General features: G+C 34.4%; 3 protein-coding genes across 4 annotated transcripts in view; all 3 read right to left on the minus strand.

Moving 5' to 3' along the window:
• Positions 1-7: 7 nt before the first annotated feature.
• On the minus strand, positions 8-13,301 carry LOC144855861 (WASH complex subunit 4-like). 2 transcript variants are annotated; one of them, XM_078713812.1, is made up of 36 exons: positions 13,195-13,301; positions 12,761-12,900; positions 12,319-12,372; positions 12,163-12,228; positions 11,926-11,971; positions 11,622-11,689; positions 11,271-11,353; positions 11,104-11,146; positions 10,633-10,736; positions 10,313-10,433; positions 10,088-10,205; positions 9,591-9,718; positions 9,340-9,503; positions 9,021-9,138; positions 8,777-8,902; positions 8,478-8,585; positions 8,294-8,335; positions 6,806-6,910; positions 6,578-6,657; positions 6,104-6,209; positions 5,779-5,895; positions 5,335-5,503; positions 4,878-5,032; positions 4,544-4,618; positions 4,106-4,300; positions 3,749-3,902; positions 3,573-3,639; positions 3,380-3,466; positions 3,159-3,222; positions 2,958-3,041; positions 2,664-2,760; positions 2,390-2,571; positions 2,140-2,239; positions 1,804-1,831; positions 968-1,018; positions 8-739 (listed from the first exon to the last, which is right to left on the minus strand). In XM_078713812.1, exons 1-35 carry the CDS (start codon positions 13,253-13,255, stop codon positions 1,012-1,014), a joined length of 3,462 nt encoding a protein of 1,153 aa, XP_078569938.1. In that variant the 5' UTR covers positions 13,256-13,301; the 3' UTR covers positions 8-739; positions 968-1,011. The 2 variants fall into 2 exon arrangements, with proteins under 2 accessions (XP_078569938.1, XP_078569937.1); XM_078713811.1 differs by lacking the exon at positions 1,804-1,831 and having other exon boundaries at positions 9-739.
• LOC144855863 (SLIT-ROBO Rho GTPase-activating protein 3-like) overlaps positions 5,601-21,230 on the minus strand; it is a 66,430-nt gene continuing 50,800 nt past the window's right edge. The window contains exon 21 of the mRNA XM_078713813.1: positions 5,601-5,709. The gene's annotated coding sequence lies outside the window, so the exon portion shown is untranslated. The remainder of the gene's footprint in view (positions 5,710-21,230) is intronic.
• On the minus strand, positions 13,999-17,538 carry LOC144855346 (cyclin-dependent kinase 20-like). Its single transcript, XM_078713171.1, has 10 exons — positions 17,486-17,538; positions 16,947-17,085; positions 16,632-16,705; positions 16,491-16,530; positions 15,958-16,146; positions 15,496-15,617; positions 15,271-15,333; positions 14,935-15,058; positions 14,533-14,688; positions 13,999-14,181 (listed from the first exon to the last, which is right to left on the minus strand). Exons 2-10 carry the CDS (start codon positions 17,019-17,021, stop codon positions 14,002-14,004), a joined length of 1,023 nt encoding a protein of 340 aa, XP_078569297.1. The 5' UTR covers positions 17,022-17,085; positions 17,486-17,538; the 3' UTR covers positions 13,999-14,001.

Genomic DNA, 21,230 nt, shown 5'->3' on the forward strand with positions numbered 1-21,230 from the left:
TGATTCGTTATAATTCTATGTTTACGATCAATTCAACTAGCAGGACAATGAACTAACCCACCATCAATCATCTATTTTTAGAACATCTCATCGCATACTCTCACATATTGCATCATAATAATTGGTTCATTACCAAATGTGACCAGAATTTCGAGGACTTTAAAGTTTCTTATATAAACATATAAGTATTAATAATCATTTTCATACATGCAGTCTAAATATATTCTTTCTATATAATAATCAAACAGAGAATAATTGGTATAATGCAATAAAAGGGAGCTTGCAATTTGCATTAATGTGTCATGTGTCATCTGCAACTCAAAACCACCAAAACTATGTTGAGGATTTGAGCAAGTAAGCACACCCCAACTGAATGTGCAATTGACTTAACATAACTTGGTCCTTGGTCATCACAAGTCAAAAGCTCCCGAATACTGCAGCAGAATGCCATCTGTAAGGCAACACAACAAAATAAACAAACATACTTATCAATTGCTCTGAAATTGGGTTTATCTACCTTATATAAGCAATCAATTTTAAGTAATATATCTAATAATTGGTATATTCTGGTGGTAGACTTCATAGTACTGTAGATACAGACTCTTGCAGAACTACAACTGTCAAAAGCTTAGTGTCTGCCAACATTGACAGAGAGATGTGCTCTATGATTGACAAGCCTAGGCAGTGATTGCTGGTAAATTCTTTGTCGGTGGTGGAGCCTGGATGGCTGGTACATTACCTGAAAATAAAATAGGAACCAAGTGAAAACAAGAACAATGTTTTTCTACTAAAGTGTAGAATATCAAGTAAGAAATAATGATATATCTACAGCTATCTATCTATCTATGGTTGACTTCATAGTACTGTAGATACAAACTACAACTGTCGCAGTCAAAGCCTAGGCCGACAGAGACACAGGCTGGTAAATGTCCCTCTGTATCATCAATAGAACAAATGCAACACTTACTTGGAACTTCTTGTGGAGTTGATATAAGCTCACTCTCATCCGTATCATTTGCTGAATGATAAAAAAAAAAGCCTGGTTCTAAAACTTGTTACATTTACGCGTAGCTTGTTTGTAAATTCCGTCAATGTCATTCGTCGTACTGTCATTTTCTATAGTGTATAGCATTAACTAAAGGTAATACTGAATCCTAGACAAAAAGCGTTCACTTTTGGAAAATAAATTTCCAGCACTACTGAATAATTTACAACTAAAACAGTACTTCAACATTAAAACACAAACAAACAAATTCACTATACTGTAACAACAAGTTTTGGCTAAACAGCTAAGTCACACATTGCTAAACTACACATAAGCAGTATTTTACTGGGTAAAAACAAATATGTTGCTAAAGCTCTGTCTACACTAGCAAACTTTATGTGATAATAAAATGTGATGTGCCCATATATGGACAGGGTGATGTCATATCACCAACCAAACTAGTTTGATAGTGTAGATGGAGCTTAATAAACTGAAGTAGCATTTTACTGTTATGATGAGATAAGAAATAGCAAATACCATATTATTAATTTCCCAGTTAGTAAAATTAAAATTAACTTTTCTGAATTGTGAAATTAGAAATAAAAGCTAATGAGTTTCTGCTGATAAAACGCAATTATTTGTAATGCTACAAGAAGCAACACCTTAAAATGTAATAAAACAATTAATAATCCACTCCAATAAAAACAAAAATATGCAAGGAAAAAGCAAGGAATAAAAATAAATAACTACTACTATTAAAGAAACCAATTTCCATTTTAAAAAGTGAAGCCAACCAACATTTAATAACACGACTATACCTTTTGACAGCCTTGGCTTTTGATGTGCCTAAAACCCATTAAAAATATTAGGAATTATGAAAAACAATCCATTTTTATGAAACACATGGCCAAACTAACAGAGACTAGGCCAATTGATTACATGTGTTTGCTTAGGCTTGGTCTTTTGTTCAAATCCTGCCCCATTTGTTTTGCTCACAGAAATGGGTTTGATTGCCATTTGGTAACTGCGGAGTCATACTTTGGAAATAATCTTTCTAAACTTAGTTTAGAAATCATGGGTTTGTTTCTTATCGTAGATTGGATGCGAGTTGAATTAAAATAGCAAACAAGAATATATACAAGTGTTTAGCATACCTGCTTTCTCCTTCTTTTCTTCTTGCTCTTCAGCGGCTGTTTTGTCAGCTCTGAAGAAAATTCTAGCACTGCTTAAACTGTAGTAGAGCAGATCAAACTCCTACAAAAAAAACATCAATAAAATAATGTTAAGACTTGGGAATGATCTTACTAGACCTTTACTTCAAGCCATGCAAGGCTCTTTGAATATTCAATTATATTTTGTATATTGCTGTGCTTGTGAGCATAGGTATAGAAAAGGTATCATTACCCTCTGGTAAGTTTCCAGTCGTTTGATAGTCAAACTGCCTGTCTGCACCAGCTTCTCATCTTCCACTTGTGCTCGTCTAACACCATCTTTCTCCTCCCTGTACTTCTTCCGGACGGAGTGGAACCAATGAAGCGAATCAAACTCTTGGTATTGGTCGAGAAGTTTCAAAATATATGCAACGCCTGTAAAAAGGTAAACATAACATAAGTTTATCTTTAACGCTTTTAAACAAAACAAGTTATTTTTAAATATATATATTGGCTTCAAGACTTACCCATGGCAAAGCCATCATCTGTGAAGGCGGCTCCCACTTTGTTTTTCTTGTTTAGTTTTTCTTTGCATCCAATAGAATACTCCACGAAGTTTAGACTCTATAAGAACATGTCAGGTTTTAATAGAACTGTGTTTGAATTGATACTAAATAGTGTAGCAATATACCTTCAAAATTGACATTAAGAATGTACTAAAATTGACATTAAGCATGTACTTAAGTAAATTGACATTAAGAATGTACTTAAGTAAATTGACATTAAGAATGTACTTAAATTGACATAAAGGATGTACTTACAAGTGGTGGTAGGATCATGTAGAAGTTTCTAAGATGCATGTTCTTGGAGGTCCTAAACTCAGGAGAAAACACCTCAACCAACATCTATGATTAAAAAATAAACAGTCAATACAAATACATAATCATAATAAAAATTACGGTAACTATTCTTTATAAACTTAGTGAATTTTGTAAGATTAGATTCTATATTTGAACTCTGACCTTGAAGTACTCTGTGCCTTCCGCGAAGTTCTTTGCCAAATTCCCCAAGACATTATCCAGGTTGCTGAAATAGTAACAAATAAAGTTTGTTTGTAAAAATGAGATGTTATCATTTAGATTCACAAGATTTTACATCAAATTTAGTTTATAGCCTATTTTAACATAAATACTATTTATTACAAATTCTTTTTCACGAAAAATGTATAAATCTGGAAGCAAACCTTGCAGCATTTTGTGTTTCTTCAGATAAATTTTCTTCAACACAAAGTTCCTGGAAATTGATGATGTCATCAACATCAGGTACAAATCTATAAATAAAAACCAAAATATATTATTATTATTGATACAATAATCATCGATAGTCTTAAAAAACAAACATATTTTACTAATGAATGAAATAAAAACTTTTCTTACCTGATAGCATTACTACAGCACCGTAGGCCACCAGATCTGATCATACGAATGTAACCCATTGCATTGCCTACAAGATAACCACATGTATGCAAATTAGCTTCCTTTTCTGGCATATTAAAATGTTTCAACATTTTGAAATGAACTAAATACCCAGGTAAGAAAACATCAAAACATACCTATCTGACTGATGAGGTTGCGGAATTGATCAAGATAACTGTCGCCCTCTGGTGTCAGACCCAGCTTGCGGATTCCTTTATTGAATCGGTCAGCACGGTCAAATGGATACATCTGATTGTTTTCATCTTTCACTTCTTTGAAATAACGAGAATCCTGGAAAAACGAACACAAAACTTGGACATAAAAGTGTAATGCAAGCAAATTGACCAATGACAAGCGACAGTTTGGATAATCCATTGCTTGTTATTGGTCAACTTTGTTCCATTGCATCTACATCATTGCATTTTGTTTCTAGTGGGAACCAAGCTAAATTCTGACAGTAAAAGTTTGACTAAACAACAATAACTGAACAATACCTTAATCAACCTTGACTTGATATGTTCGTCGTACATAAACTGCGAAAAGATAAAGAACTTCTTGCGCAAGAACTGATATGTAAAGTTCACCGTTGTGTTCATGATTCCAGTTCCGTGGGTGCGAATTGAGTTCGCAATGTGCCGGATGTTGATGGTGTTCAGGTGTTTGTTTGCACTTGATCGCTCCACAAAAATCTAAATGAAAACGGTATTCAAAATCACATGCAACTCTCTTAATACCAATATATGTCTATTTTCCAGAAATTCTGATAATCAGAAAATGGTTTCAATGGTGAAAAAGAACTGGACATTTTGGATCTACACAAATCTGGTTTTTAAAGAGTTTAGTATTAGAATAGTTAATTGTGTGTAGAATACATGTCAATTTCACGAATATATTTTGTTTTTCTTCTTTTGTTCTTTTCTCGTTTTACCTACCTGATTGTTGACATTGTAAAGATACTTAGACACAAAGATGTGGATGTTTCTCATAATTTCAAGAACATCTAAACCCTGTTGAAAATAAAAATGTAAATTATGTTTAAATCCTTGTTATCTATTTCTTTAAGCACACTTCCAAAGACTGCCAATAGCGAAGCAAGTCTCCATTTCACACACACAAGATTTGCTGTAGACAACCAAAGTATTTGGGAGTGCAGATTTCAACACAGGATTCTTGAAGCATTATAACCACAAAGCTACAATTTCCCTTAATTTGCAGTCAAAAACATTATAAAACATCAAAAACCATGATTATGTTATCAAATATTACCTGTTCTAGGGTTTGAGTTGGTAGGTGACCTTCGGTCATTTCTAGTCCGTACTTTTGAGCCGCCAGGTTACGCATTTCCGCGTACGTCTTCCAGTCATGCAATGCTACAGTGGTCAGCTTATAAAACGTCTTATCCAGATAGTGCGTCACATGCTCTGAAATACATAAAACAAACGTAAATTTCAATCATATATTTGATAAAATAAGAGAATCTCTAAATATTATAATTTATATTTAGTTCTGAAAAGAACTGTAGAGTTCCTCGACGTTTCGATTAATATTATTCGATTATCATCAAAGTTGGTACCGCAAACATTATATCAACATAGAATCTTTAAACACACTGCAATATCTATCTATAAGTACTAAATAGTCATATCACAACAATCATTTGATTGTGAGAATGCAAGATTATTATAGCCTTTACTGCTTCATAGACAATGAGTTGTGTAATAACCTTTGACATTGATGTAGCGGTGGAAGATTCGTATGGGTTTCATCTTCAAGAAATGTGTTTGGTCTTTCATGGATGATTTGAATGGATTCATCTCGCCAACTTGTAGATGCTGATGGATGGACAGACGAAGGTTGGTCTCAACGCTACGGCACAATGGCGACAGAAGATGCTGAAAAGAAATAAGACATATACTTAGTTCCTGTGCATTAAATGTAAAGTTCTGTCTACACTATCAAACTAGTTTGACAAAAAAAGTGTGATGTGCCCAAATATAGCGGTGATAATGCCCAAATATGGTATTGATATGACATCATCATGTCTATATATGGGCACATCACATTTTTTGTCACATAAAGTTTGATAGTGTGGACAAAGCTTTAGAGTAGAGTTGCTATGATAATGTTTGCATACGAGAACGGGTTAAGGAAATGTAAATGGTTTTACCTCGTCAAAATTTTCCTCAATTTCGTGATAGAAAGCGATTAAAAGATCTTCATTTGATTCAAGATGACGAGAATTCTTCATTGGTGTGACGCAATCAGCGAGGGCAGCAAACATGTACTAAAAATTAAAACACATTGTAATAAAAGAATTGCAAATAGGTATAAAGGTAAACAAAAAGTTCTGAGTGTATAATGTATATAAACGAAAGTGATCTTGCGCTGTCCTGCACACACATTATAACACAACCCACCGTCCAATGAGAGGCCGTCACGCATGAATGACTCCCTTATACGTTACAACTTTAATTCACTTGTGACAAACTTACATGCAGACGATGAGCGTCAACAGCGTGTTCATAACGGTCTGCAACGTACGTTGGAAAGATCACTCTATGCCAATAGACAAAACTGCAATCGCAAGCCTTCTTCAATCTATCAAACATACAAACAATAAATCATCATGCGAAACAATGTTTACCTCTTTTAAATTGAAATGACATCTCTTAGCAAGTTATTGTGTTGTATGTTTTCACTTATAACAGTTTTTATATTTAACATATTTTTTTTTTGGTATTCTGAAACTAAAAGTCTTCATTACAGTCTTTGTCCTGTTTCCGGTTCCCGTGTTGTCCTGTTTTTCTTTTTCAGTGGGCTGCCTCAAGCAAACTTTGCTTTTTTTGGATTTTGCCCCGATAGTTTAATCAAATTGTTGTTAATTTATTATTATAAACTTAAAGAGAAATAAATGTTACTTTGATTGATTGAAAAAATAATTCCAAAAAAAGGAAGTTTTTACTTACTTTCCTCTCAAGTCACTCATCACCTCCATTTTCATGAGGATATTTCTGAAGTTTGCGAGTTCGTCTTCACGAAAAGCTTTCTATAAAAAAAACATTAATGAGAATTGAAAAGCATCAAGAAAATGATAGATGAAGAACAATAATCTGTGTTTGAAACTTCACAATGCCAGATCCGATTACAAAATAGATCTAGTAGCGGACATATTTAGCTAAGATGACAGTATTTACCATTTGTGATCCGATAGCCATTGCTAGCTTTGCAATGAGGATCCTTTCCTTTGTTGGTGGTCCACTTATTGCATTCTCAACCAAAACCAACGCTGATAGTACATCCTACAAAATCAAACATTACATTTAATATCTGTTTAATATACAGTACCAGTAAGGGCAAAATTCGGTAAATCGCGCGTTATTTCTAGAATGTTTATAATACTCGATGGTATTTAAAGTTGGTTAGAATCTCGGTACTGATTTTAACCACCTGATGTAACCCTGTTTACTAATTAAATTGAGTTAGATAATTAGTTATTGACAATTAAAACGAATTTAGGTTCAACGATTGTGGTATACACTGTCTAACGGATGTCCATCTTGGAAAATACCTGCACACAATAATACGAGGATGCTTCGCATTTTCCTATCTCCTCCTACGATAATTGTTTTTAATAGCTGAAAACCGGTTGAACAGCTCGAGTACAGTATTCATAATGTTGAAGACAGGCCGATTTTCTTTAAAAAATACTAATTTTAATAGATTTAATATACGTTTATACAAATGTATTGATTTGCAATGAATGGAACATTCCAATCTCTCAGGCTCCCAGTTTGTAGGTAAATTTATGAGCCCTTGGTTTAACACAAGTAGGTAAATTTATGGGCCCTTGGAGAATAAACTTAAAACTCAGATATAGTATTGCAATACTTTGACAATATTGTAGATACGTATTAACCATTTGTCGCCATTTGAATCGAAATTTTCTTACTGTGAATGTGGTTACTGTTAGATATATAAACACATTATACAAAGAACATTTATTACTGTGACTGTGGGTAGGCTCTACTGATGGATGGATATACAAACACACAATATACAAATAAAAACTTTATTACTGACAGTTGCTTCTCAACGTTTGTATCAATTAATAATTCTAAAAAATATAAACGTCGTAGTGGTGTATCGTTACATGTACTTTACTATTTCAATCGACTATAACAGGGACAGTTTTAAAAAAGTATTAAATCGTAAATGTTTGACTGTGTTTAGTGGTATATTATTGATAGGCCTATAAAACATTTAAAACAATATTTCGTTACCGAGTGGATAAAGAATATATTTAAAAATTGTTCTTTCCATCCTCTTCCCCATCCCTCAACTCTAATGTTATATACAAAACACAAATTGGGTTTGTTTAAATGAGTTCAAATAAAAAATTTGGACTCATTTTTAAGACAAGTTTCTCTTTCCTAATTCCCAGGGTGCTAATTTTAGTTGACTACATTAATCATCGTGTCTGAAAACGACAATGTATCTATAGTCCTGCGGTACGTACATTTGAAATCGCCAGTTTTTTTACGCTGAAATTACTGTGTATTCGAGAACCATCTGTGAAGCGAAGCGAGCGTACCATCTAGTCTTCATAATTTATGCATGTTTATTTTTTCAAAATATAGAAATTTTACAAATCTTTGATTAAACAGAATAAATAAAATACTCACCAATCTCTTATCGCTGTATTTCTTATCAGAGATAATTCGTTTCTGTAAAAAGATTAAAACAATGTTTTGAAGGATTTGATGAAAAGTTATAAAAAGTGCTAAACTTTACAATTATTTTAACATCATAAATTAATATTTTAAAGATGCTTAACATAAACGTTTATAAACCTTGTTGTGTTTTTACCTTAGCTGTGTTGACTGCTGACATTGCCATAAATTGCAAATGTTGCACAATGTGAGTGATGGACTCGGCGATCACCATGGTGCGACGATGAAATGTAGCTTCAATTGACTGAAGAAAAATGGTTGAAAAAAGTAATTAATATATATCATCAATCGTTAAGATGGAAATATATGTCTAGTCATCTTAGACAGAGCGTGCAGACTTAATATTTTTAAAGTAATTGTACAAATCGCCTTCTTCAATCATGTGCACAAAATCACATATCATAAACCATTAACAATTATATAATACAATCTTACCTTAAGCAGCTCAATAAGACGGCACAGAGCCAGTACAGCCGTCTTGGTTAAAGGCTTATTTGCATAAGCATGAATATTCATAACTGTCTTCACAAGATGACTAATGTTGTGGGCCCACAGCAAACCCTGTAACATAACATTATACAAACAATAATTAATCATTTAATATAACGCTAGAATATGCACATGAATATTCATTGAGCTATTTATAGCATATGATATCATAGTTTATTAACAGACCTACCTGGATGAATAATGAGCACTTGCTGGTGAGATCATCAACGACACTGTTGGCGGCCCCTATTCCAGACTCCATACGGATCATCCAGGAACACACTTGTACATAATACTGTTGAACTTCTCTGTAAAAGAGTTAATTCATACGCCATTCACAAACAATGTCATCAAATGTCTTTCAGAATTTTTTTATGCTACAGCTCTGTTACACTATCAAACTAGTTTGACAAAGTGTGATATATGGTGATGATATGGCCAAATATGGTAGTGATAGACATCATCATGTCTATATTTGGTCATTAGAGATTTTTATTTCTAAATCTCACCTGATGACAGTTTGCACTTTGTTCTGCAAGTACGTTTGGGTAAAGTTGGCGACATTTCCCTGCGAACGTTTATCCAGAATCTTGGAGATGTGCGGGGACAAACTACGCAAAAGAAACTGGTTTGGTGACCACATGATGTTACCTGTTAAGGTAATAGTAGGAATCTAGAAATAAAAACCAACAAACGTGTAAATGTTGTAGATAAATAATATTATAAATACAGAAGAATTTTAAATTTCAATTTAACTTACCTTCTTATAAACATCCCAAAGTTGTTTGAAGACTTTCTTATCAATGACGCGGAAAATTTGAAAATGTAGGACATACAGGCCACAAATGCCAACGTATTGTAGACGATGGTCCATCTCACTCGGGTCACCTGAAGGTCAAACGTTAAAATATCAAAGCTCTGTCATTCTTTATGTGTACAGAAATTAAATTATGAAGTGTAATTACAATCAGTAAGCTTGTTTTGGGAAAGTAGACACTATTCTGGTGATAATTAAAGCGGTCATATAATGGGTCACCTGAAAGTCAAAGGTTAAAGTATCAATGTCATGTCAATCTTTTATATTATGTATACATATACGCAAGTGCAGATTAATTTTGTGTATAAATTATAGTCTCCTTTCAATTACTGTTCCAAAGGTAAAGCTCGCAAAATTACTACAATGAAACAGAAGTAATTCTTACTAATGGGTCGCCTTAGAGTCAAAGGTTAAAGTATCAATGTCATGTCAATTCTTACCAATCTTTGGCTCAATCTGCGCAAATAGAACACGGATGTTATAAGCAAACTCTTCAGCAAAGTACGCATTCTTAGTCACGTACATCTGATGCTCATCAAACAGTTGCTCAACACAACTCTGGGTTTTAAAAAAAGCACAAATTATGAAATAAGTATAAATGAAAGAGTCTGGGTTAAAATTAGTAATCTGTTTTGTTTCTTTTTGAAACTCGATTTATTACTTACCTGCATTATCATTCCATCTAAGAGTTGGCCTTGTAATTTCATCAGCAGCTTTTCAAATGGTCGTAGCTTGGCAGGATCTACGTTGAACCTTGCTGGGTTGTGATGAACCGATTTCAACATTCTATAACCAAAAATTAATTTTCAATATCCGATTTCCAAAAACAAATTAAAACAAGTAAATTTAGTAAAATCAAAAACTCAGTTTGTATGGCATTGGCGCAATGTTTACTCCTTTGTAATGGAATATTTTTTATTTTTTATATACCATTATAAATAAATATATGTCGACGGGCACACATCAATTCACTTCTATATTATACCTCTTGTAAAGTGTCCAGTGTTCCTTCAGTGTGTGCTGATTGGATACAATCTCATCCATTGTTATCAGAACAGATAGTAGTTGCCCAAGGTGTTCAAAGACTGACTGCAAAAGTACACAAAATATAAATAATAATCTAATACTATCATCTATTCATTTATTTCATTTCCTATTTAACCAACTAATATCGTGTCGTGCCCAGGAATAAACTATTATATTTTCAATGTCTGGTAACAAAAATGCATGATCTAAACTTTAAAATAAAGGTAGTTATTTATTATCATACTCAAGCTTAACTGAAGCTGAGGAATTCGGTAGCCAGCAGTGGTTGCCCAGATCGGCACAACGGGAGACGATCCCCAACTCTTTTAGAATAGTGTACCAAGTTTGCACAGTATGTAAGAACCAACATTCTTAAAGAAATAAAAGTGGGATGAGCCAACAAAAGAAATAAAAAAACAAAAAAACTTACCGTGAAGTGAACATGAGAAATGTCAATAACTCTAGGGGCACCTCTGAAAAAACAATACAAAACATGAGAAATGTCAATAACTAAAAAAAAAAACAAAAACCATTCCTTCAATTTGTTATTAATTCTAATTTTGATACAAAAACCCAATATTTAATCTTAAATCTTACTTGGCATTATTGAACAAACTTGAGAGTTGATGAATGACGTTCTTGACAACCTCATGACAACGAGCAACAAAACATGATAACTCCTAAAACGATATCAAAGTGTAAGTGAACTTGCAAAGTACATAAATCACATAGTTTGTAACCAGTGTGATGTGCTCATATATGGTAGTGATATGCTCAAATATGGTAGTGATATGCTTAAATATGGTAGTGATATGCTCAAATATGGTAGTGATATGACATCATGTCTATATATGGGCATATCACATTTTGTTGTCACATAAAGTTTGATAGTGTAGACAGAGCTTTAAGCAGTCTAAAATATCTTAAGCTAAATAAGAGTTGACTTACTTGCATAAAAGGCATAAAGTATCCCATCATGACTTGAGCGTCTCCTTCTTGTAAACCAGTCTTTGGCTCTGATGACAAAATACACAAGAATAAAGCATTTACTTGACATGAATAATAGATCCAGCAGAGAACTATCAATGTAGTAAACACTGTTGCAAGATCCGTTATTATGGTATTTTTTAAATGATTATTTTCATTGATATTCTTTTTTGTTCGATGTAGAAATAAACTTACTTTACGGTGAGTGTTTGAACAAACTGTTAAATATCAATATTTATTTTAAATTCTTAAAATACATACTTACCTCCTTCTCCATAAAACATCAAAGAATGATAGTATTTGGTTTCAGCCTAAAAAAGAATGTAATCCTTTTATCAATAACAAGACGTCTTGTAATGCACAAGTTTCCATCAAATGGAAGTTGCTCAACAATTAAAAATTGTCAACAAGCTTAAGCTTTCATTTAGGATTACTTAAGTGTAAGTCTAGTCATCAAATGATTATTATTAATTTAAATTAAAGAAATTTCTGAAAACTTTACCTCATGTTTTAAAACTCCCATCTCACAACACAATGAAGCAAACACAGTAATAACTTTATTGAAAACCTGGGAAAAAAGAACAAAATTGTTAAAAATGTTACTTTTATGATGAAGTTATTTCGGTTATTTTAAGACAATTTATGCATGTTTACATACCTTGTTGTCTGTTTTGATGAGTTCCAACAAACTGGTTTGTTCATAAGGACAATACTATAAAAAAAAAACGTTTTAAAAGTTCAACAATAACATTAAATAATGTAAATTGTATACATTTTTAATGTATGGTTCAATGTATAATATGCATAAACAGAGTTCTAAGCTACAGTTAAATTCAGTAATTAATTTCCGCATCATACTCATTTTGCGCAAGTGTATATGTTTCTGAGCGTGTGCAGAATGATCATTGTTGTAGTTGCATGTTGCATCATAAAAACGAAAAGGCATTACAGTAGGTTGTGTTTTCATTTGTGGTGTGGTGGTTGATTTCTCAGTAAAATGATTGTGATTTGTCTGGGGTTTCCCATAAATTTAATATCAAATAATATTTAATAATTTTGCGATTTTTCATGTATTTCCAAAGTAATACTGCAATAATCACCTGGAGTTTAATGGGGTCAAGGGTGAAATCCCAAGCATCACCAATACTGTCATCTAAAGCATCCTCAATTCCCTTCAACTGTGCGGCGTAATCTTCAAGGAATTTGCCATACTTACGTAGTTGCACTTCTCCTACAATTTCTATGAAAAACGATAAAACCTCAAAATTAATTGCGATTACAATAGTTTATCATTAGGACAGACACAGTCTAGGCTACACATCACCAAAGGAATTAGCCACACACACACATCGTCATGGCCTAGGCTTAGTAGGCTTAGGCTTGGCCTAGTAGTGAACTAGGCCTAGCTAGCTAGGTAGGTAGAGGGACTGGCCCTAGCCGCGCCTAGCTAGGAGTAGCAGCGTAGCTAGGCCTAGGCTTTTTTTAGTATCATAATAATCAAGTAATAATTTTAAACGTTATAATAATATCATACTTAATGAACCATCATCAAATTTGTCGAATTCCCAGCCGGAATAAGCTTCATATTCTGACATTTTGCTGCACTTCCGATCCCCAGAGAGGCAGCGTTTCCTTCCTTCCTTTCCTCACGTGATGTAAAGTTATTTGTTTTTAACGGTTTATCCGTCAATACAACTGTCTTTGCGTCAGTAACGAGCTATAAAACGCAAAATGTATTGAAATTGAGATAATATTGACATTAAATTCTCTTTAATCTATCTAAATGGCCAAAATGAATATATATTTTTTTATTTTGACACTCGGTCACCATTCATCAAATAAATTATTTTAGTTTCAGTTGTTTTAAAATGTTTATACGGTAACTTATGACGCAAAAAACTCAACACAACACAAAAATGATTTGTTTTTTTTTATTAGTACAAACAGGGAGATGAACTACTACTATATAAGTTACAAGGAATACAATGCAATGAGAATAAACAAATTTACATTACTAAAATGCTCCACATACATGATGTCATCATCAGGAATGAACAATGTCTGCAAAATCCAAGGTGATACTGTTAACCAATGCCAAAACATACAAAATACAATACACTTATTTTTTTAAATTTTCCTTATTTTTTTACTAGTCTGTCAACCTCTTGCATCCGCAGACTTGTTTTAAATATGTATTTACAGTGTCATTAAATTGTTTTAATTTCATAATAATATTCTCTAATTCTTCAAGCTGTTTCATTTAGTTAAAGTAAGTTGCCTTTTTACCATGTTTTTATCATTGTATGTTTTACTTTAGAATAATTTTAATTTTTTAAACAATTCATCGAACATGTGGAGCGATCCATTCAGGATTAACTAAAGATTGCTCTAGAGGGCAGTCTACATCAAACTCTTTGGTGTGCTGCGTTCTGTGGCGCATGCGTCTACTACGCTGAGGTATCGGTAATTCTGAGTGATGAGCCGGTAAGGGTTCGGTGAAGAAGTATGGATGAAGGAGACCCTGTAAAAAAGAAAAAGATAATTTATTTAACTAAACAATTATTCTTTCAATTGATAAGAAAAACAATAAAACAAACAACATGAAGATAAACAATGAATAATAAATACAATTGAAACAAACAAGTAAACAACAGTTAGAACATAAAAACATTCTAACGAAAGCTTGATTCCCACTAGCGATGCAATGTAACGCCCTTCAAATAATTGTGTTTGCCCCCGTCTGCGTGAAGTCAAACCTGTGGTGTTTGCAGCACTATTGCGTCGTTGGATCCCACTTGTGATTACGCAATACAACAATTTGCGTCGCTAGTGGGAACCAAGCTTTAGAAAAAAGAATGATAAAGAATGTTACCTCTGCAGCAGAGATCCTTTGTTTTGAAGGATACACAAGAAACCTTTTCAGAAGATCCAGTGCTTCTGGTGACGCATCAGGAACGATCTCTTCCAAAGGAATTGGTGCATTTTCTGGAAATGTTATCTTGTTGTAGTCAGGAAGATCTTTCATTCCCTGGGAAATGCAAAACAAAGATATATATTAATGTTTGTTTATTACATCTTATTAAATTCCAACCCCCAACAAAAAACAGCACAACATTGTTTATGGTGCTGCATCTACTCCTAACTCTTCCATCAGTTAATCACCAAACCTATCTATAAACTATGGTACACATCAAGTAACAATGTCAGGCACCAACAACTGTTACTATTATTGAAATTGTATAAACGCTGTGTTGTACGAAAACATTTTACTTACCGGCCAGGTTTCTTCAGTTGGTGTTCCCAATACACGCAGAACACAACAGAGCTGCTCAATGTCATTCTCCCCAGGAAACAATGGTGAGTTATTTAAAAGCTCGCCAAATATACATCCAACTGCCCTGGAAAACAAACACAATTTAAAAATGTTATTACACTACATCTACAGTAAATAAAACAGTTTTGTAGAACGCAAACATCAGATAAGAATGATGCGGTTTAACATGCCATATTTGGCTAAAAGGGGCGGGCCATGAATTAATTAATGAAATACAGACATCATATGTGTCAAATTGTTACCAACATAAAGTTGAAAACCTAGAGTATGCCTTACCATAAGTCAACTCCTTCATCATATTTTCTGGCGCCATAAAGTAATTCAGGTGCTCGGTACCATCTGAAGAAACGAGTAGATTAAAATATTTGTACCACAGAGGACAATGATGGAATGCAATTGCTGATGAGTCCAAAAACTTTCAACAATCATATCATTCAATTTGGGTTATCAACAATAGTTAGAGAGAGACGATGTATGAGGTGGCGATGGGTATGGACTTACCTTGTAGCAACTTGATGACTGTATTGCCGCCCTTCCTCGTTGCTAAAAACTCTTGCCAATCCAAAGTCAGCAATCTTCAAATGACCTGTCTCACTTATCAACAGATTGGCTGGTTTTAAATCCTGTTTGATAGAAGAGTTAAATTTAAGTTATTTTAATGCTAATTGAAGAATACTGATCAAAACGCCAGAAACTCAAAAATTCTTTTCAGAAATATAAATGTGGGTTACCAAAATATCATTATATAGATTTTGCCATGTAAAGAACAATTAAATCAACAATGCTTATAGTATTACAGAAGAGATTTGTGAATATACCCAATTCTGCCAAAAGCATCCAGTCTAAGACAACTATCTTTAGTAAGGCTGTTAATACTTGTATTCTTAAAGCATCTCTCAAAAAATAAACGCTAAATAGTATATATTCATTGTAGTAAAAGTTGACCAATCACAATTGACTAACCCTGTGCATGATAGAGTTGTCATGGCAATATGCCACACCCTTTAGCAACATAAGCATATAGCTCTTGACCTGTGCTTCTGTCAATGGTTCCTCTGAGTTGCGAACGACTTCTGATAAGTCTGATAGCATGTACTCAAAGACCAACACAAAACCAGTTCCGTGGGGGAACACCTCTCTTAACTTCACTACCTAGAAAACAAAGCAATTGAAAAGTACATATATAAAAAAAAATGTAAAACCGCACTAAAAAAGCACTGGTGTAACCACCCGTTAAAATACAGCCCATATGAATCAAAGAAGAATATTTGCTGGTCAAGAAAGGTACAGAAGCATTAATGCTTTAAGTCTCGAAATCCAGGTAGATAGATCAATTGTATTATGGTATATGGAAAAAATAGTTAGTGGAACTTTGGCTTGGTAACAAGATATTTTCTAATGGCACCATCACCAGTTTTATATCATCCTATAATTCTATTTGTTGTGGGATGATGATGTGAAAATAAAAACTAAAAAAAAAATATGATTATTCTTACATGTTGGTTTTCTTCTATTTCCTGCAAAGCTTTTATTTCACTAAAAAAGAACGTAACATAGAATTACAATAAAATTGGTTAAAGCTTATTATATGACACGATCTTAAATAAAAGTAAACATTTAAAAATAAGTATACAAACCGAAGAGCTGTGTTGGGAATTCCGTCCTCCCATTTCCGCAGAGGAACCTTCTTCAACGCCACCACAGCGCCAGTCTAAAATAAAGTATCAATACAAAGTTTATTTTTATTTTAATCAAAAATGGAGTAGATAATGATGATGAAGATGGTTGATAATTAATTAATTAATGACATATTAAAAGCTCTGTCTACACTATCATACTTTATGTCACAAGAAATGTGATGTGCCTAAATATGGACACGTGACATAATATCACTACTATATTTGGGTACATCAAACTAGTTTGATAAATGTGAAGCAAGAATAATAACACACCTCAATGTGTTTTGCTTTAAACACAATACCATGTGCGCCTTCACCAATACGTTCCAAAATATTGTACTGTTCCATTTCAGGAGAAGTGATTATGATTTACATTCTTATTCTGCAACACTCATATGGATGGCAACTTCATCTGAAAAATAATAATTGTAAACATTTTATTTTGGCCCTTTGATTTGGATGTTGGAAATCTACACAAATGAGCACATAAGCTATACAAATACTATCTAGGGAATATAGCCTAATCTCTGTTTGATCTGCTTGCAGGGTACCTAGGCCTAGAATATGATCTAGTACTTAGTAGATAGAATACCTCCTCCTTCCTTCTACCTTACTTACTACTACACACAGTCAGTAAACAGCAGTTACATATTCTAGGCCTAGGTTTATATGGAGGCTCAGATAGGCTATAGTACTACCTAGCGCCTAGGCCTATATACCTACCCGATACCTATATTAAAAACTACAACATTCATACTGTATAATGTTATATATTTATGTTTCTACTATAATTTTACAGGATTTTAACCTACAGTTTGTGATTTATAATTGAACAACCTAAAAATGTTTGTTTGTTGTTGTGGTATAGCGCCCTCAGTCAACAAATCAATAACTACCGCTGGGCCAATCATATCGTTGCTATTACCCTCAACCAATCATACCGCTGATAACATTGGCCAATCACATCGCTACTACTACCTCGGCCCATCACATCACTGATTCTCTTGTCCAATCATATCGCTGTGCGCTAGGTACTTATAGCTGGTATATGGTATCATATTGATATCTACAGTAGTATATTATGATTAGTAATCAGTTAATTAGATTAGTTAATTACAAGCATACCAATGAAAATTGTTACCTTTACCATAGACAAACGTTTTGCCATGCTACTACAAGGAAGAAACAGTTGTTTAAACTACACATTTCACAAAACCATTTACTGGGAAAAATATGTCATTCGTCTACACACCGTAAGAAGAACACTAATCATTAAACGCGCGCGCCTAGTCGTTCTACGCGGCGTACTTGGTTGCCACGAGACACCCTTGGATACAAGCACTACAATTCATTACACTTTTATTTAAATAATGTATCAGTATTAAAGGAACAATGTAAGTAGCCGTGCGCTTGTTTTATTTTCTAAAATTATTTTATTGTTTGTCAATTGTTCAATCAAATTGTAATTTGTTTATGTAGGTGTAGGCCTAGGTTTCCAACAAGATGTCAGTAACTCGTGTAGTTCTACCCAGGCTAGCAGAGTTTGGCGGTGTTCCTACCAACAACCTAGGCCTAGATAATGATACCTCGACGGCACCCGCTAGTCAACATAACATCCAACGGTACAGCTCTGGACACTCGTCTGTCACACCAACACTAATTAAACGAGTAGGAAAAGTAAGATATTGCTTTGTATGTTTGTTAGGCCTAGTTATCTCTGGGCCTAGAAAAACTATAAATTCGATTTTTTAAAATAATTGTATTATTTCCAGTGCCAAATCACAAGACCTCCGAAAATGGTAACAGATGCTCCTACAAATCTCACAAAGGCAAACTCAACGGTAGATCTGACGTTGAGTGGAATACCACGTGACAAGAATCTCCCTCTTCCAAAGATAGAGGAGGATGCGGTGGTTAAACCATCACCCTGGGTGCCGCCTCCTACTCACAGATCTAAGCATAGGGTAAGCAAAAATATTTATGACAAATGGACGGGTTAGAGGGTGTAAGATAATGATGGATGAAAACATGACGATGACGATGATGACGACGACGACAACGATGACGTAGATGACGACGACGATGATGATGACGACGACGAAGACGACGACGACGACGGCAATTAATAATAAATTGTTCGTTGGTTTTCAGTTCACTTCTTCAAGCCTATTTCCAGAACCGCCACCAACCCCAAGCAAATCCGGAATCGGGTTAAATATAGAGTTAGCAATTGAGGGCCAGGACATCCGACTCCCTCCTCCCCGTACACCAACAGAGAGCAGGAAGCAGGATACAACAAAGGTAGGCCTACACCTTTTTATAACAAGGATAAAGTATAGTAATGGTTTACTTATTCCAACGTGGCTTAAAATATACTTGTCTTCTTTAAAGCTTGGTTCCCACTTAGGACGCAACGCAAAGAGGTAAGCCACAGCGCAAGCGAATTGACCAATCACAGGCGATAGTTCCAATAATCCATTATTTCTATCTACTTAATAGAAACCTCGTAGAATACCAACACATTTAAAGCGAGCACGCAGTGGCAGTAGCGGTGATCTTCAACACGGTGGTGGTGTGCTGGCGTTCCAAGAAAACATTCGGAAATTACTGTTATGTACATCTTTGGGTGTACACATAGAGGCGAGTTTAAACACATTTCTAATGGAATAAATATCAATACGAAAACAATGTTATTTTAAAGTGCGTGTTTAAAAAAAATCATTTAATATCATGTTTTGTTGTACGCGTACAGTATCTCATATTTAATGTTATTTTTAAGTTTGATGGTGTACGTGTCAAAAAAACATTTACAGTAATGTTTTGTATGCGTATGTTATACTCTTCTTTTTTGTGACGTAGGCTGGGATACGATTGTGATCCAAATTAATAATACTAGACCTCAATCATACACTATGCGTCAAATCAGAACATTTTTTGATATTTCTTGAACAGAGCAAATACCAAGCATCCGGGAACATCGCCACTCCAGTATTTCACTGTCCAAGATGCCTTAAACATTGGACAATGTACAACGTGACGCCACATGGATGCAGGCAGACTGAGAGACCAACCAAGGGACCATCATTCTTTATCACAAACACTGGACACTCTATACTAAAGGTTGGTTGGTATACGTTTGAATGAACAGCCTACAAATGGGGCCACATCAAAGCACCCTATCTTGCTATAATCAGATAGGAATAAGTATGATTTTCCGAAATCAATCAAAGTCAACACATTGATATTATCGAATATCGCTTATGTTAATTTACATTTCTGATTCAGACGTTCCAATCGATGCCGAAAGAGCACCAAAGCAAATTTCTTGACACGATCATCGCCATCGAACCAGATTCAAAGGGCATAATCCATGTACCTAGCGTCGATTACGTCACAATCGCAATGAGTAAGAGAAGCAGTAACACTCTACATGGGAGGCAGGCTGAACTAATACCAACATCAAAGATAAGTGCAGAGGTAATCTCTCCAGTAGTTGCTGCTGACATGCAGGAGAGTAGAGGTCACAAAGACTCGATGATGACATCTACTGAAGTACCAACCAGACTATGTGAACCACCGTTTGAACAAAGTAAGTTTGCTATCAACATTGGTACTTAGTGCATTGATCCAGATCATAATGAAGCTATACTGTGATTGGGTGAAGGAGGTGAAGCCAAATGTACAAAAACTCTTTGCATGCCATGACTGTAATTTTATTTTGGTTAAGTTCGCACGAAAAGCCCGAAAGACCAGTTGATGTTGATATTGCCTCGATAACATGATTAACAACAGTACAATTCTACTTTGCATTATTGTAGGGCCTACTTTCATCCGTGTGCATAAACGACAAATTAACAGCGCGATGGGCAATGTGAACGGCGGTAAACAAGGTGTTACTGAATTGATGAATGAAGATGACACAAGTATTGGACACCGGAACAACGAAGACAATATGAACATCGTAATTGGCAGAAAAGGTAACAGTTTAACAACTAATGTATACGGTTAATGTAGAGTTACCTCCTGTTTATACTACCAAATGTGACAGTGACGTGTGCGCGCATAAAGCAATAGCGTTATTATCAGTGTTTGTACGCGTCCGGTTAGCGCGTGTAAAAAGCGGGCGTCTTTTGCGCAGTTTGTGATAAATGCATTCAATAAACCAATTGAGAATATTGTGGACTTATTTACTTATGATGTAAACATATTACATAATGGTTATCACGTGACACGTTGCCCATGAAAAACATCTGGACAGAAGATTCAACCAATCAGAACACCGTACAGTGCACTTGTATTGTAAGGTCAATCGATTGGCTAAAATTAATTCACCAGCTTTATATTATTGTGATACCGACGTTTGTTAATTAAAATGCTCATAAAACTATATTTCATTTATATCTCAATTCAGATTCAGGTGTAGTTGCAAAGGGCTTAGTTGATGAGCAACAACCAGACACGGCGAATACGGGTGTTCAGTTCGCTCCTGACGGCACATACTACACTGGAATATACTCTCAGGACGGCAAGTTTATCCCAACGGCTAGAACCACCGTT

Source organism: Antedon bifida, chromosome 11 (assembly GCF_963402885.1).
Source record: "Antedon bifida chromosome 11, ecAntBifi1.1, whole genome shotgun sequence".
In the NCBI taxonomy this organism is placed as follows: domain Eukaryota; kingdom Metazoa; phylum Echinodermata; class Crinoidea; order Comatulida; family Antedonidae; genus Antedon; species Antedon bifida.

Excerpts from the sequence above, each read along its gene's own strand:
- LOC144855861 (XM_078713811.1), bottom strand. The coding sequence starts at position 13,255 with ATGTCAGAATATGAAGCTTATTCCGGCTGGGAATTCGACAAATTTGAT. Across the intron at positions 10,206-10,312 it reads TAGATGGAATGATAATGCAG|AGTTGTGTTGAGCAACTGTT; the intron begins GTAAGTAATAAA and ends TTTAAAACCCAG. Across the intron at positions 6,658-6,805 it reads TGGCTATCGGATCACAAATG|AAAGCTTTTCGTGAAGACGA; the intron begins GTAAATACTGTC and ends TTTTTTTTATAG.
- LOC144855346 (XM_078713171.1), bottom strand. The coding sequence starts at position 17,021 with ATGGAACAGTACAATATTTTGGAACGTATTGGTGAAGGCGCACATGGT. Across the intron at positions 16,147-16,490 it reads AAATAGAAGAAAACCAACAT|GTAGTGAAGTTAAGAGAGGT; the intron begins GTAAGAATAATC and ends TTTGTTTTCTAG. Across the intron at positions 14,689-14,934 it reads CAACTGAAGAAACCTGGCCG|GGAATGAAAGATCTTCCTGA; the intron begins GTAAGTAAAATG and ends TGCATTTCCCAG.